Source organism: Drosophila nasuta, chromosome 3 (assembly GCF_023558535.2).
Source record: "Drosophila nasuta strain 15112-1781.00 chromosome 3, ASM2355853v1, whole genome shotgun sequence".
NCBI classification, from domain to species: domain Eukaryota; kingdom Metazoa; phylum Arthropoda; class Insecta; order Diptera; family Drosophilidae; genus Drosophila; species Drosophila nasuta.
The window spans coordinates 54,185,445-54,202,869 of record NC_083457.1 but is presented as its reverse complement, the minus strand read 5'-3'; the positions used below and the strand labels follow the sequence as shown (position 1 = coordinate 54,202,869).

At 39.8% G+C, this 17,425-nt stretch overlaps 1 protein-coding gene across 3 annotated transcripts in view; it reads left to right on the top strand.

The window, feature by feature from the left end:
• Positions 1–4,675: 4,675 nt before the first annotated feature.
• Positions 4,676–17,425, top strand: part of LOC132791024 (zwei Ig domain protein zig-8) — a 38,738-nt gene continuing 25,988 nt past the window's right edge. For all 3 annotated transcript variants that reach the window (XM_060799797.1, XM_060799799.1, XM_060799800.1), the window contains exon 1: positions 4,676–4,943. In XM_060799797.1, the coding sequence (XP_060655780.1) occupies positions 4,907–4,943 (37 nt within the window). In that variant the 5' untranslated portion in view covers positions 4,676–4,906. The remainder of the gene's footprint in view (positions 4,944–17,425) is intronic.

Here is a 17,425-nt window from a genome sequence, read left to right as displayed (position 1 = left end):
GCTAATTAATTAAAAAAAAAAAAAAAAATAGTTTTTATTTTCTGTTTTGAATTGATTATATTTATTTTTACGTTAATGTAATGTTAGCTTCTAATACCTTTTCTTAACTGAACTGAATTTATATATTGTTATACTTAAATTTTTGCTTTTTATAAAATCTAATACTATTAAAACGTTTCAGTGTAAAGTGTTTGACTCATTGAAAGAATAAAAAGTCCACTTGAGGATTCAATTACTGATTACTAAATTGAAAATTACCTATTATTGAGTTGAATATTTTTCAATTGATATTCAATATTTTGAAATTATTATTGAAATGTCAAAGCACATTTAAGAAGCTCGGCAAGTTTTTCTTGATTTCCCAGCTGTAATCTAGATCTAGTAATTTGTTAGACCTAGAAAGAGCACAAGTGGCACATCAAGAGCGAGAGCGTACATTAAGAGAACTCTTTGTTTGCGGCGAATTGAGCACAGCTGGGTAATCGGCTGTGCCACACGAGGCACTACAAATGACGATGCCACAGCGAGGCACGAACAGAGGCAGCAACAACAAACCGAGCGGCGAGCAACCGACAATCTAGAACCGACAACACGAGACCTCATCCTGATAATGGAGGAGGCAAAGGTTCGTCTGCCTGGACTGGCTGCCTGCCTCGTTGCCTCGCTGACTGACTGGCAAGTGCAAGGCCCAAAAATAAGTTTCAGTTTCAGTTTCAGTGCGACAACGACGGTGAACGCATGCGAGAGACAAACGCAGCGGGTGACACGTGCAGAAGCAGAAACAAACGCAAAAGTTTTCGTCAACTAATCCTAAATATTCCGATAACGTATTCGATAACAAAACAAAACAAGCCAAAATCTACAAACAAGTTAATCGAGTGCACAAAACAAAACAAAATCTATTGCACTTTGCGTTCTCCATATGGATTAAGTGTGTGTAAAGTGTGTGTAAAACAAAAGTTGAGAGCAACTCGCAAACAAAAAAAAGAAGAACGTATGCGATGGAAAAAAGTGTCGAGTCGTAAATTTTGAACGTGTGAAAACGCAGGAAAAGCCTCATTGCCTCATTGCCGGCTTGGGCAGGAGATGAAATTGAATGGGCCCATTGTTTGTTGCCAATGTTGTTGCCAATGTTGTTGCTGTTGCTGTATTGTTGCCATTGCCATTGCCATTTGCCGTTCCCGTTGCCTTTTGGGGCAGTTTAGTAAAACGCGCGACGCACGCGAATATTTTATGACATCGTTTCGAATTATATGCGATTTTTTTCTCGCTGCTTGCCGCGTGTTCGCAACTTGTTAGCAAATGGCAGGCGACAAAAGACGAAACTAATAAAATAAAAACAGCAAAACGCACACAAAACAAATAAAAATGTGTTTACGCCTACACAACGTCTCGCCCTTATGCTATGCTGCCCACGCCCCCGCCCCCGCCTCTGCCGTCTCCTCTCACTCCATAACTAGACTCCAATGCTGTGGCACTATGTTTCATTAGCAGGCAGCAAATTAAGTTGTTCTATATTTAGTTGAACGCGTCCACAAATGCTCAGAATAAATTAACAAATTAAAAACAGCAAAACAGAAAATAAAACAAACCAAAACCAAAGTCAATACAAAACAAGCTCATCATCGAGAGAATGAGAATGAGAACGGGACCGAGAGTGAGAGTGAGAGTGAGAGTGTACTTTATCGCCTTTGATCTTTGCCAGTGCTCGATAAATGGAATAACGCGTCAAAACAAATTGTCTACACAAATTGTCTTCGAACAGCAATATTTTGTAATTCAATATTTTCACAGCCCTCGCCGACTGAAAAGTGACAAAAATTAATAGAAAACACATAAAAAATTAACACAAAAAATGTGCTGGGGTGGCATTTTTGTTTTTGTGGTCATCTGAACGATCGCCAAGCAGCCAGCCAACAGTGCGTATGCGCATTGCGTAAACCAATGTGTTACACATACGTCACGTTGTACAAGGAAAAAAACCACAAAATAACTATTGTTGGAGCCAACGCGCGCAAAAAAAAAGAGGGAAACTTTTGTCCTTGATTGTTGCACTAAGTAGTTGCAGACAAGCGAGAAAAGTTTCGCTCAGTTTTTCGACAAATAAGAGCTCACGTCAACAAAAGTCGCCAAAAAGAAAAACGCGCAACGGAAAGTTCCGTTTTACCGTTCTTAGCAGCATTTAAGTCAGACCAAAAGAAAAAACGAGGAGCATAAGCACTTGAGCTGGCAAAATAAATACGAGTAGTTTAAGCTGAGAACAACCTTTCGAATTGGCATTTTATTTAAAATATATTTATAGAGTTTGCTTTGAATTGGCGAAATTGCGTTGAAGCTTTGCCAATTCCCAATTGCCATATGAAAAAGGCAGAAGACAGAAGGCAGAGGCCATAATCATTAGCTTAAATGCAGGGAAAATCTGCGTAAATTGCTTTCAATTTAGCAAAACAAGCAAACAGAATGGATACTAAACTAAAGTAAGCACACAATGCTGTTGTATCAATAAAATATTCATGAACAATGCGAGGCAATGTCGCACAGGGAATCACTGAAACGCAGCATTGCGGAAATGGCCAAAACGATGATGAGGTGGGGGAGGGGTCGATAGGGGGACGATAGGGTAACTGGGTATGTCATCTAATCACGGATACTAAGCATAATGGCAAGCGACGCCAAAGGGGGGCTGAGCTCAAGTGCTGAGCAACAAACTGCAGACGTTTACAATTACACCTACACACAGACAGCGCAGACAGGAGACAGAAGACAGCAAGAGAAGCAGCAGCTAAGTCAAGAGACAGCAGATAGATGGAGCTATAGAGGAAGAGAGTGCGACAAGTGGACTTCAGTTGAGCTTTCAGTGCCTTAGGCAACAATTACCAAGCCACACACACACACACACACATACATACATAAACGGGATGACACCCACAGACACAAACACATACACATGTAGAGAAACAATACACAAAGAACTTGAGTGCGTTAACACTTTTGAGAGACACGAGAACGAAGGCGATGTCCTGCCTGCCTCTGTCCTCTATCTCTATCCTCTGCCTTCTGGCTGTCTTCCTGCTCGCTGCCTGCTCGCTGCCTGCTGCCTGCCGTCTCTAATTCCATTACGGAAGCAACAGTGACAAGTGGCCCACACAGGGCGCCAAGGCTGAGCGGGCTAAGAAGCCTGCTGCTGATTGAAGCCCGGCAACCAAGCAAAGGGTAGCGAAGCCTTCGTCTCTCCTTCAGCCTTGCCTTTGGCTGCTGTCAGTCATTGTACCTTTAAGTTGAGCCCTCTCAACCCGGGGCAGCACCATTTGCAGTTTGTAATTAGTTGGTGAGACTGTTGCAAATTTGCAATTAATTAGCTTTTAATTAATTTTACACGCCTGCGACAAATTTGCGAGTACCCGAGTGAACACTCAACTCTGCTTAAGGAAGCAGAGTTTTGGTCCAAAAATAAAGAAACTTCTGGCTGCCATTGGCTAAATTGATTGATGTCCAACTGAGTGAAATGAAATACATAAAAATGACTGACAGCCTCAAGGATATGCCAAAGTTGTTGGCCAGACACTCAGACAGTTGCTGGGCGGGTTTCAATTTTGAGGCGTGACAAGCCCCCGAGGCTGGGTCTCTAAACCCGAATAAGGAAAGAAAATAGATACACATATGTATGTATGGAATAGAATTTTTATATATACAAATACATATTTGAGTATGTTTAAGCGGGCGGAGATTTATTTTTGGGTCTAATTTGTGGGCTGGGATCCCATCAATATTCCATAGACATGCGTGTCAGTCTGGGCTCATCAAATATGCTACACGGAAATTATAGTTAAAGTTTCTGTTAATCATACATCGCTTGGTTATCTTTTGCATGATAGATTTGTCTTGGTCAAATGGATACGTGGTAACACAGTTTAATTGATTTTTATTTTCCCTTTGCGGCCAGAGGTGTTTAAAACTAAAAGTGAGCAGGTTAACTTCGAAGGTTGCGTTCGGTTCGGTTCACATGTCAAAGGGAGGGAGAATGCTTTTAGTTATTCCTTAAATATTTATAAATAAAAGGCAGTAGAGTTCTTAAAATAGTGTGACTACATTTAGATTTAAAGCATCAAATTAAATATAATTTATTTTTCATGATTGCTTTTTCTGTCTTTAATCTGGTCGTTAAAATGTTTTTCTAGGTGCTTTTTTATTTTGATCAATTTATGGATTTCATTAACACAAATACAAGGATAGAAAGCGAGGCTTATAAAAAACAATGATAAATTTAATCAATTTAAGTTCAGAGCGCTGACAAAATCAATTTGGTCTGCAAAGACGAGGCAGCAAAAAGCGTTGAAACTGTGCGGCAGCAAAAAGCGGGGGCAACAAGGAATGGCAACGGCAACGGCAAAAGTGGCATAAATAAAAGGCTAAAAGAAGGAAAACAAATAATATTTGGCCTAGACCGAAGACCGAACAATAATAGCAGCAACAGCAACAGCAGCAGTGACAGCCAGAAAGTGGCGAAAAAAGGTTAACAAACGAACGTTAAAAGATTAAAATGTCTGCCAATGGAATTAAGTGTTTTAAATGTCACGCCGAGTGTTTAATTCATTGAGAGGCTGTCGCTGTTGCTGTTTGTGTTTGTGTTGTGTTGTGTTGTCTGTGCAATGCGCAATGAAAATATCATTTACAGTTACAGTTACAACACAACCACCAGCGGGAAAAGTGCTAAAAAAACTGCTAAAAGTGCAGCTATATAAAACACTTAAAGCAAATAAAGTGCAAATCGATAGCGCAAGTAAAGCAAAAAACACGGTAAAAAGTGAAAGTGCTAAAGAGTGAAAAGGACAGAGAAAGAAGACAAAAAGGGAGCTGAAAGGAGATTCGAGGCAATTGGCGCTCGGCGCCCAAACCACGCATCAAAATGTTGACCCTTTCGACGCTGCTCTGCTGCATGATGGGTAAGTCATAAGTCGGCACTTGAACATTGCCATAGACCCAGTATATATATATACTATATATGTATCTATATCCTGTTTAAGCATGCATAAGATTATCAGCGATTGCAGGCGACAACGAGAACGACAACGACAACGACAACGAACCCAAACGACCCCCAAAGTTATTTTTGTTTTTACTGCGCTGCGCGCTCAGCCCCCACAGCGAATCCTTTTAAAAACATTTGTGGCCCAGGCTGCGAAAATCCTGATTTATGTCTGCCTGCTGCGCTGTTGTTGCTGCTGTTGTTGCTGTTGTTGCTGGTCTCGTTGTCCTTGCCAGCGACATGGCCAATGCCAACCGCAGAGTGAAAAGAATGCACAAGAGCAGAGAGCAGAAAACAGTGGGACATGCAAACAAAAATGCGGTCGATCCGCCTCAGTTCGCTTCGGGCATATCGCATAACAGCAGCGCATTTGTTAGAGAGGGAGAAATGGGGATGTGAAGGGAGAAGGGAGAAGGAAGAGCAGTGTGAGATTTGAACGTTGGTTAGATGTGCTGCACTTTAAATTTTTAAACGACAAAACACAAATTGCTGCGCGGCACATAATTATGCATAATTGAAAAGTGTAATTATGCCCACGACACGGCAGCGCGATTTTATGAGGCGCAACTTCAAGCTCAATCAAGCACAACAAGGAGCTGTATCAACAGCGGGAGTCGCAGCAAATGGATGCAGCAACACCGCCGGGTGGCAGCTCAGCAACAACAACAGCAACACAGTAACAACAACAACAGCAGCAACAAGAGAAGCTTCAATGTTTATGACTCGCAGGTCCTTTTAATTGCTGCCAAAGCGGAGTCAAGGCAAAGTGAAGGCATAGAAATAAAATCTACGAGGAGCTCTCGACTTTTAATTGAAGTCCTGCGATGCACAAACATTTGAAAACAAAAAGAAGTAAATCATTAGCTAGACTTGAAGATCCTTCTCTATGAATTAAAAAAGAGTAGTTTTCACGATCAATACTTTAATAAAAACTTTTGGGAAAAAGATGAAAGAGTGAATCATTAGATGGACTCGAGGAATATTTAATTGGACTTTGGAGAGATTAATCATATGTTTAGAAGTGGACGCCTTAACTGACATATAATATTTATAATATAAATTCACTAAGTATTCGATTTGCAATGCCAAGATCAACAAAAAGATACGTTTTGGCAATCTCACTTACTTTTAACTCAGATTGAGATACTATATCAAAGACTGATGTTGTTGAATCTTCTTATTATGAGTTTAACTTCATTAACATTTCAACTTGATTACGAGTTCTTATGTCTAACGAGTCTCGATGTAGTAGATTTTTATGACTAATTAGTCATTCTATTTTAAGTGCTTAGCTTATACGAATAAATAACTCTAAGAGTAGAAATATTTTCACGATCAGCTACTTTAAGTGACTCTTCTAGGAAATGGACGAAATAATAATAAATTAGATAAACTTCTAACACTTTTTAAATAGTTACTTTTCCTGAAATTTCTATAAAACAAATAAACTTACTGGACTGAAGTATTCTTCGATTTGCAATATAGTCCCAACTTCAACGTCAACAAAAAACTAAGTTTGGAATCTCACTTGGTTAAAATATAGTATAGATGCGGATAAATCTTCTTAAAATATTTCCAACTACCTTGATTAACATTTCAACTTTATGATCAGCTATTTTGTGTTTAAAGTATCTATATATAGTGGTATATTTCATGACTAATTAGTCACTCTATTTTTATTGTTCAGCTTAAGTGAATAAATAGCTTACTTTTCGTGTCAGCCACATTAAGATTTTTTGCATTTTTTCTTTAGCTTAAATTTTGTTTTTATTTTGTTGACTCTATAACAATAAGTTGTTGCTTTTTGGGTGTCGCTAAAACATCTTGCAAATGAGTAGACTAAGTTCGCATTGTCTTTAAGTATCTTGCTTCTTGGTTATTTATCAATCTCACTCTAGGAGTGTTTTTGTGTTGATTTTCTGACTAGATGATAGAGAGAAGTTTGTTGCTGTTGTTTCCTTGTGTTCTCACTTAATTTAGAAGCGCTTTCTTCCTTATCGAATGCAAGTTTTTCTTCGTGCTTGGCTTTGTTTCGGTTTCTTTTCTGCGTGGCAACTTTTGTTTCGCTTTCAACGCTGTTTGAGCTGCCTCTTGTGCCATGTGCCATGTGCCATGTGTTTTTATTGCATTAATTTTTATGGTCGCTTGCCTTTGTGGTGCTCGAGAGTTGTTGTTGCTTCGGTTGCTGCTTTTGTTTTACTTTGCGTATGCCCCAAAGTAATAAAGTGAATTGGTTTTCTCAAATAATTTCCATTTTAAATCCAGTCAGCAAATCCGCACAAGCTATGCCCCGCTGCCCCTTCGCCCCCACCCCTCTCTCCGAGAGCGTTCCTCTTGGTCACACTTTGTGGCAGTTGCCCACGCGACGATTTTCTGTGTGTTGTTCGTTGTTTTTGTTGTGCGAAAAGTGGCTTCAGTTTCTCGCATAAAATTGTTTTGTAAAGTTTGTTGAGATTTGTTTGGCGACAGCGACAGCATTTGCAATTGTTTTTGTTTTCGTTTTTCTTTTTCTCTCTCTTTTCCTATACTTCTTCTTGTTGTATTCTTTTTTAGTTGCTGTCTCTCTGCTGTTTCTTATGCCAAATGCTATTTGCATTTGCTGCTGTGGCTGCTGTCAATGTCAACGAGGCCTCAAAATTTAATTGAAATTTAGTGTAAACACAATGACAGCCTGTCGATTATCCTGTGCACACAGAATACATATAGATTGTGTGTATTGTACATTTGCAAGTCGATATTTCCGCGAAATCCTTTCCGCCCACCTAAAATCCTGTCAACTTTGGCGAGAGCCTTTTCCATGTCAAAAACTCGCGCCCAAGGAAACACGCCAAACGTCTCACGCGTGTCACTGAAGTCAGTAAAGTTGTTGCCCTGCCTTTCTCCACTCTTCCTTCCCACACTCTTAAGCCACCACGCGATTCACTCAAACTTGACTGTCGGTGGCAACAACAACATTGTATCAAACCCAACACTCACATTCTGCTCACTGTTTGCAAGTAAACTCCAATTGTTTGCTTATTTGCTTTGTGCATATATAAATGAAATGGTAAATAAGCGTTGAAAAAAGGGAAAGAAAAATTACGTTGACTTATCCAAATGTACATAAATGACAACACACACACACACACATACAGAGAAGCATATAGAATTCTGCTTATGTGGAAACATATTCCAAGAATGGCAAATGCTGCCAAAGGCAACAGTAACAACAACAATAACAAAGCTGTGATTGTGACTCGCTTCCCCCATTCAGCAATCCATCTCTGTCACTCTTCGGTAGCCAGAGGAAGCAACAGTTTCTTGATCTGATATTTGTATCTCTTTTTTACACACACTACTTTCTTTGCAACGACCTCTGAACTTATTCTTTTGTTTTTTTAGATGGGGTAAACATATCTTAGGGAAATACTTTTGTTTATTATAAGTTAGGTGGGGAAATGTTATGCTCCTATTAACATAAGTTATTTTTATCGAATCAAAATTTATTATTTGCATTTAAATTGTCAATGTGAATTTGTTTATTTATCTAGAAACAATAATGGTCGCAATTCTATTTACTTTGCATTCAAATTGTCATATTCAATTAAATTCAAATGCACACATAATTTACGTTGCTTTTTATTATCATCGCAATTGTATTAAAACCTGTGTTTTTATTGTTGTTCAATTTATTTTATTCATTGTTTTTATTCGTATCACGTTATCAAGTTTCATTTCCCTTTGCTAATTCAAAGCTTTAACATTTTTTCATTCCTTTTATTAATTGCCAACCCGTTGAAATCTGAAAATCCGATTGCCACTTTCCAGGACAACAGCGTTTAACCATTTTATGGCTTTTATTTTATTTTAGCCTCGCATTTCTTTCTTATCCCAGTTGTTTTTATTTGTTGCAACATTTTCAATTTCTCTGTTCATTACTTTATTTTGCTTATCGTGACACAAAAAACGAGAAAACAAGAAGAAAGCACCGCATTCAAATAAACACAAAGAAGACATAACACAGTGGCAACAAAACAAACAGCAACAACAACAGCAACGAAATGCCAAAGAAAAACGAGAGCACAAAAAAAAGGGGCATGAACAAATTGTTTACGGATGTGTTTGCGTCCTTTTTCTAATGTTTGTTGTTGCTGCTAGTGCTGTAGCTACTGCCACAGTTGCTGTTGCTATTGCTGTTGCTGTTGCTGTCGTTGCCATTCCTAGAAGGAAGTAAATGGGAGCAGAAGAAGCAAACCCCAAAACGAAAAACGAAAAAGGATGTAACAAAAATTCATAACAAAGTACATTTCATGCCATTGCGAGCAAGTCGTTCATCCTGTTTGGTTTCTCTCTATGTATGTGAGTTCTTTTTTATTGTATGCGTATGTGTTTGTGTGTGTGTGTGAAGGAAATTCACTTGACTTTTGGCTACAATAGTTTTTTGCTCTTGCTGCTTTGTTGTTGTTGCTGTTGTTATTATGTATTATTGTTGATGCTGCTGAGGTTGGCTAAAGGCATAAATAAGCTCAGAGACTGCTGCAGTTGTCGCCGCTTGGCTGCTTGACTGCGTTTTGGCCCTGGCCAACAAAAATACAAAGATTCTGCCAGCAGCCAGCAGCCAGCAGCCAGTAGGCAGGACACAGGACACACACTTACACTCACACACACATGCATACACACATATACACATGTGTAAATTGTACTTATTTATGGCAATTTGTCGTAAGTGCTTGCCAGGAACAGTGCTTCCTTCTTTTATTTATTGGCAAATAACAGCTTCTGCTCTTATAACAATTTATCGAAAACAATAAAACCAATGTAAATCGATATTAAGCAAAGCTAATTCCACTTTTCGATCCTGTCAAAATTCAATCGATTAGCACACATAACTTTTCATTTTCAGTTCGAGACCAATAATTACTTTTTTATGTTCGTTCATTTTTATTGGTTTATTCTCAATCGTAATTACTTTTATGCAACAGTGTTAACTGCTTTTGAAGCGGTCAAAAGTCAATCGATTAGCAAATATTAGTTTTGATTTTCAGTATTTATATATTTATATATATTTATATATATATTTTATATATTTATATATTTCTACTAATATAATTCATAGAAAAAATCAAACCAATGCATATTGATAACTGACAAAGCATTTGTTCGATGCTTTTAAAGATAATTTGATGAGTGAATATATATCAAGTTTTAGTTAAACCAGTAAGAAAGATATAGTCGAGTGAGCTCGACTTTGAGATACTCATTTTGAGTAAAAGCAAAACAGTGCAGTAAGAATAACTTTGAATATACCAAATAATATTCCATTTAACTAAAATATGCCGAGTTCTTTACAATTAATAATCAATCTATTACCATAAGAAAAACAAACTGATTTTTCGATACTGTCAAAACTCAATCGAGTAGCAAAAATATTGTTTGATCTATAATTTCTTTTCACTAATTATATTTTGCAATTGCCGGCTGAGAACAGGCTAAATACAATCATTTCTAATCGATTATATCTCAAAACAATAAAACGCAAAATTGTTAAAAAAAAACTCAAATTTTTTTTTTCGGCTTTTAAAAGCTGTCAAAATTGCATCGCTTAGCAAACGTTTTATCTTTGAATCTATTTTTAAATATTATTTGTCTTCCCGCCACGTATTCAGTTCATCAGATCATCTATAAATAAGTCAGTGTTATTCGTCGCCTAATTGTTCCTCGCACACATTACCCAATATCAGCCTTTAATTTCCTTTGATGGCAGAGTTTCGCTTTCACTGACACACCGTCTGTATGTATGTGTACGTATGTGTGTGTGGGTGCGTCACACGGCCAATTGTTGGCATAATTGCAGCCAAAGCTCATAATGGCTGCTGTCAGCCAACAAGCCATCGAATACAGCAACTATGGAGTTGGCCGTCGAAGCCAAAGCGACCGAAGCGCTTTTAATCCCAGGTCGCTTGGCTCGACCCTGGTTCGTTTTTATTATTCCGCTAAATTGATTTTGAATTTAGTTCAATGTTTATGGTCAAATGGTTGCGTTTTTGTGTCACCAGCCTTCGTGTGGAAATAGCTACAAATTCTTGTACTCATCGGTATCTGTGTTGGGTTGGCATAGGAATATACCAACTGTCATCCCTTTGTCCCTCTTCTCGCTCCCGCGCACAAAGTTTTTTTTTGAGGCCAGTCAACTAGGTGCGGCAACAACTTTTGTTTTGTCTACCTTATAAATCATTTGTGCTTCGATGCGTAAGCGACAGCTCAGCCCCCTACTTAGAGAGAGAGATCCCAACTCCCCATTCTCCATCCCATCTCGAGTCAGGTTCAGCTTCATAAGGGATAAGCCGTTGGGGCCAAAAATAAATACCTTCTACGAGTTTGCCCGAAACGAGGTAAAAATGAAAAGCGCCCGAGAGTAATCCCCAATCGATTTTCATGCCCATTCAATGAGTTTCCGGCCGCCATTTTGTGTGACTTAAAGGCGCCTTTTTGCGGCAACCTTTTCTCTCAATGTTGAGCATTTTATTTTTTTGCATATTACTCATGCATATGCTTATGCTAGGAGAAGTAAAGTGAGTTTATACATTTTGTTCCGCTCACTTCTTCTTTTTTTTTTCTTTTATTTATTTCATATCCATTAAGTTCAAAGCGAAATGTGTCAGAGAGTAGCAGTCTAATGTATTGGCTGGGTCTGGGACTCTGCCTGGGACTCTGAGGGTCTACCAGGGATGCGTGGCGGATAGCTCTCTGGGCACACATTGATTGCCTGCTTGCCAGCTTGCCTGGCTATGCTCTGATGTTATGGTCTTCTCTGCTGTGGTCTGCTCTGCTCTGCTCTGGTCTGATGGGGCGTCTGGTCTGATGGCTTCAGACTTGAAATTTCAATTACTCAAGCAAATGATAAATGAACATGTTGCCCGCAAATTTTCTCGCCTTTTGTCTGCCCCGCATCTGAGCATCCATTATGAAGACACACCGCAGAAATGCCGCCCACTAAGTGTGTGGGCGTGTCACTCACATACACACTCGCACACATGTGTGTGCTAAAAAAGTGCAGCCTGTGGAAATGATTGCGAAAAACTTGCGCAACTTTTGCCAGGCCAACAGTTTGCTCTAACCAAATATGCAAAGCCTCTGTGGGGTCAACAATGTGTGGAAGCAGTACTAGGCGAAACGAAGAGAAGGAGAAGGAACAGGAGTAGGAGAAGTGACGTTGGGACTTGTGAGCTGGAAGAGTGTTTAATGCTATTTGCTGGCAGAAGTTGTCGTGACTTTGCAGCTTTTAGTAGCCAGTTGAAGCAGCTGTTGGCAGCCAATTCTTTGCCTAGTCACGTTGGCATTCGCTTAATTAAGAGCTGAAATATGTGTGCGAGAGAGAGAGAGAGAGAGAGAGAGAGAGAGAGAGTCACCGCGTTGTATGCATGCTTTAAATTAACTTAATTAAGTGACGCATCTGGCATGTCAACTGGGCATTATACACTCGTATATATACTATGTGAATGAAGTATGAACTCACTCACGACTCCACTCGTTAATCCACTCAAAAGTGTTGCGCACTCTTGCCGCTGAGTTTTCATTTCCGCTTTGCCAATTCACAGATAACTCGCCCTCTATGCACAGCAAGTAATCAATAGAAGAGGTGTTGCTTCGCCCTACAATACATCAATATGGCTTTGTGCGCCAGTCAGTCATTCAGTCATTCAGTCAGGCAGTCAGGCAGTCACTTCGCCACTATAAACATGCATCGACATCAACTTAATTGCATTTCATTCATTGCTAAGCAGCAGCAGCTGCTGCTCTTGCTTCTAGTGCCGAGGTGGCAATGGTGATTGGCATTGGAAATGGGAATGGGAATGGGAATGGGAATGAGAATGTGAATGGGAAGAGGTAATGGGAATGGGAATATGAAAGGGAATGGGAATGAGAAAGCGGGGGCTGTGGCAAATGGTGTGAAGTTTCATTTCGCTTGAGTTCCATCCATCGATGCGGGTGTTAAAGAAAAGGCAAACAGCACAAAAAATAAAATACTACAAAAAAAAAAAAGCGAAAAGAGAAAAACCACACACACCAAACTGAAATGCAATGCCAAAGCAAGATGGAAGCAGAGCAGATTGAAGGTTGGTGTGCTCTGGAATTTGAGGAGAAGTGAGAGACCGAGACCGAGACCAAGACCAAGAACGAAGGAACGAGGCAGCCAACGGATGCCAGCAACACTCGGCAAACAATGGAAGCAATCGCTGAAAAAAGGGTTAAACACCAACATCACATTACGAATACGAAAAGTTCCTTTTTGTCTTTTTCATTTGTGTTCAAGTCAAGTTACTGTGTGGAACTTTGAGAATGTTGAATGACTTGCAAACAATTTGAAAGCGATAGTCGAAAACATAAAAAAAAACAAGAAGAACATTAACTTTACATTTGCATATAAGCAACATGACTGCTGACTTTCATGACAAACAAACACATGTGAATACTTTCTGTGTTAATTATTAAAGACAATAATGCGATTTTTATAACGCATAAATTTAAATTTAGTTTACATCATTCATTTCACTTTACTTTATCTCAATTCAAATAGAATTTTGTGAAAACTGAAAATTAATACATGGAAGAAGATGAACTATATAATAGGAAAGTTCGGATTAACATCTTACCTTTTTGGATCATAAATTATAGAATTTCCTCTTACAATCAAACGTACTACATATTAATTTTTTTGCATTAAAGTTGCGATTAACAACGGACCCTTTTGGCTTATGCATTATGAAATTTCCAATTCGTTTTCCCCACTCATTATGATTGTTTTCTCATTTCCTAAAATACCCAGCTTAACCCATTGTAGCCCTCACTTGCCACTTCACATCCCATTCAATTCATCCAGTTCTCGCTATTTGCTTCCTATTACTTCGCTTTCCTTTTGGCTTTCGGTGGCATTGCTGCAATAGCAAGGCAAAAATTGAGACGTCACCGACATTTTACCGCACTGAGCGGAAATACTTCAGAGAGAGAGAGAGAGCGTTGGGAAGGCGAAGAAAAACGAGTAAAAAGTGGAAAGTTTTTTAATTGAATTGTATGCTGCAGAGCTTGAATTGCAAGCGCGGCTTTGCTTAGGGTTTGAGGTTTGAATTTGGATTTAGCACTGGGTTTGGAATTCAGTATTTTATATTTTTTTTTAGCGACATTGTTCATGTTTCGGCTGTCAAGTGCGAGTTGCAGCTAAAGTTGTAGCATTTGGCACGTTTCATTCTCCATTTCATTCTTCGCCTTCATTCTCCATTCCCATGCTCGGCTGCTCCATTTGGGGATGCCACATTCGCATTCGCTCGACTAAATGCGCGTGCTTAGATCCAAACAAGTAATGTAAACACTTACGACCACACAGCTGCTGCTAGCTGCCAGAATGGTCTGACTGGGATGCGGGATCTGGGATCCGGAATATGCCAAACATTGGTTGTGGTTGTTGCTTCGGGCTCTCGCTTCTGCTGCTGCTTATATATATTTTTTGTTGCCTGCCTCCCTTCGTGGCTTTTATTAACACAAATATTAATTTTTGCGGCACTGCATGTGGCAGTCGTCGTTGTTTACACTGCCGCTTCCCCTGCTCCTTGGCACGCCCTGCTCGTTTATGTTTTTTGTTGCTTGCGTGTATCTCATTAAAGTCAAAGGCGCCCAGCACGCACTTCAATTTGCATGAACAAAGCTTTGAGATGTCCCTTTCCTTTGTCGAATGGACACAACAACTTTTGCCTTTGCTTTGCCTTCACATTCGCCATTGCCTTTGTGCTATGGCTTTATTTTTTTGGCCATTCTCTGTATAACTTAACACTGGCAAGAAGCAGGAAAATCTCATCATAAAACCGAATGCATTTGGGAAGGCCTTCTTGTTGCTTATCACCCGAGCAGCGGCAGCAACACTGAAAATAACGATGTCCATCAGCGACCAACAACAGGGAAAAAATGAAGAAAACTTTACAGTAACGACAAATGGCATGGTCATTGAAAGTAAGGGGGAGGGGTAGGTGGGGGATGTGTACAGAGCATGCCAATCACACCTGACCCAATTCAGAGTTGATTTCGCTGAGCAGCTGCTGCAAAGTAAGGCATCGATATGCGACTTGAGAGTGAAAGAAAGACGGCAAAAGGAAGAGCAGACATTAAAGCTTAGCCTAGAAGAAATGCACTCTCAAGAAAACAGTTAAGTGCTGACAATGAGTGAGAGGAGAGCACATGCAAAGCTTGATTAAAGCTTAGCCTAAAAGTATGCAAATAAAAAAAGTAACAGCTGCACTTGCTTCGACTTCCTCAAGTAGCTTAGCGAAAGTGTATAAACATTGTGTCATACACAAACGAAGACTTCTTCTCTAAATGTGTGCTCTTTATACCCGCTACCCATAGGGTAGAAGGGTATTATAACTTTGTGCCGGCAGGAAATGTATGTAACAGGTAGAAGGAGGCATCTTCGACCCTATAAAGTATATATATTCTTGATCAGCGTCAAGTGTCGAGACGATCTAGCCATGTCCGTCTGTGTGTCTGTCCGTCTGTCCGTCCGTCCGTATGAAACACTGGATCTCAGAGACTATAAGAGATAGAGCTATACTTTTTTTTCGACAGCATTTGTTATGTTTGCACGCAGATCAAGTTTGTTTCAAATTTTTGCCACGCCCCCTTCCGCCCCCGCAAATCAAAAATCAATCGAATAACAAGCGTAATTTTAAAGCTAGAGTTGCGAATATACAATATTTACTATGGGAGTTATGATTCCTAAAAATTTGGTTGGGATCAGATAAAAATTGTGGAAGTTATTAAAGAAATACTTTTGTATGGGCAAAAACGACTACTTACTAGGGCTCTTAGGTGCTTTGGCTGACAATCTGGTATATTGTGCCGTCTATGGTATATTTTGAATGGTGTACTATATCGATATACCAAACATATCATTTGGTATATTTTTAGTATTTTCGGTATATTTTGAAAATGATACCGCGATATTTTGCCTTTATTAAAAATGGGTAGCGGGTATCTCACAGTCGTGCACACTCGACTGTAACTTTCTTACTTGTTTTATGTACAGTTTCTTATTGCTGCAAGGCCGTAACTGGGCTTCATCTAGGAATTGCTCTTGGCACACAATTGCCGGAGAAATGTATTGTGCTGTGGCAGGCATCTCGGCAATCTCAGCAGGCGGTCCTGCTCTTGGTTCTGGGCACCTCGTATGTATGGCTATGCGGCTTGTTGCACGCCTGACTGCCTCCTTGGTTGCATCCTTTTCGCTTTTTGCTGTTGCCATTGCTTTGGCATTTGGCTGCAGGCAGCGTTTGAAACGCATTTTTGCCATTTTCCAACGTTGCAACGTTGGTTTTTGCCATGCGATTGCTCTGCAAATATTTTCTTAATTAGTTGGCACTGAGCTGCCAGCAAAACTTCACATTTTGCAGCCACTTTTCCCTCGAGTTGGCTGTTGCCCGCTGCTGACCAACTGTCAAGTGTGAAAAATTGCAACTCAAATTGTTGTACAAAATGGCTTTAAGAGCTCGTTAAAAGTCACGCAGCGAATTGTTTAATTTATGCGGACGTAAAACAGAAATTATATTAATTACGACTGCAATGAACAACAGCACGAACAAACATTGCAGCTGCACCAACGAGAGCAACAGCAACAGCAATAGCAACAGCAATAACAACAACGATAACAACACGCACAAGTCGAGCGACCCTCAACTCTGACTTTCGACCAACTTTTTCCCCCAAGTGCGACATAAAAAAATGCATAAAATTTGCATGTCAAAAGTGCGTCGACGCCGTTCTCCATTCCCCATTCTCTCCATATTCCCGCAGCGATTCCAGCTGATCCCCAGGCTCTCCCTCTTCCCCCTCTGCCACTTCCACTACTCGTCAGCAGCATGTTGTTTGTTAAGCATTCTGGGGTTTTGACTTAACTACAAGCGCTAAAAATTTTGCAATCAACATAACAATTATGTGGCGAGCTTAGGGGAGTGAGAAGTAGGGGAAACAGATTGTCAAATTGCTAAACGGAAACAAGTCACAGCACAGATTTGTCTTGTCTTGTATGCATACTAAAAAGAAAAGACAGACGTCCCTCGTGCCGCATGTTTTAATAGTGCATTTAAAAATTTTGTAAAGCCCACGCAGCTAATTACGTGGGCTGTTTACTGTATACGATTCACAAACGATTCACGATTCACGATCCAACATTCACGATTCAGCATTCGTTCTTCTGCCACGGGGTGTTTAATGCCATCGCATAAATGTCGAAATGCTGCGGCTGTGGTGGCGGCTGTGGATGCGGCTGCCTTGCCACATGTTTGATTTTTATGTAGATACGAGATGGGAATTTCTGAAGGGAAGGGAAGGGAAGGGAGAGAGAGAGAGGCGCATAATAGGGACTGCCTCATTGTC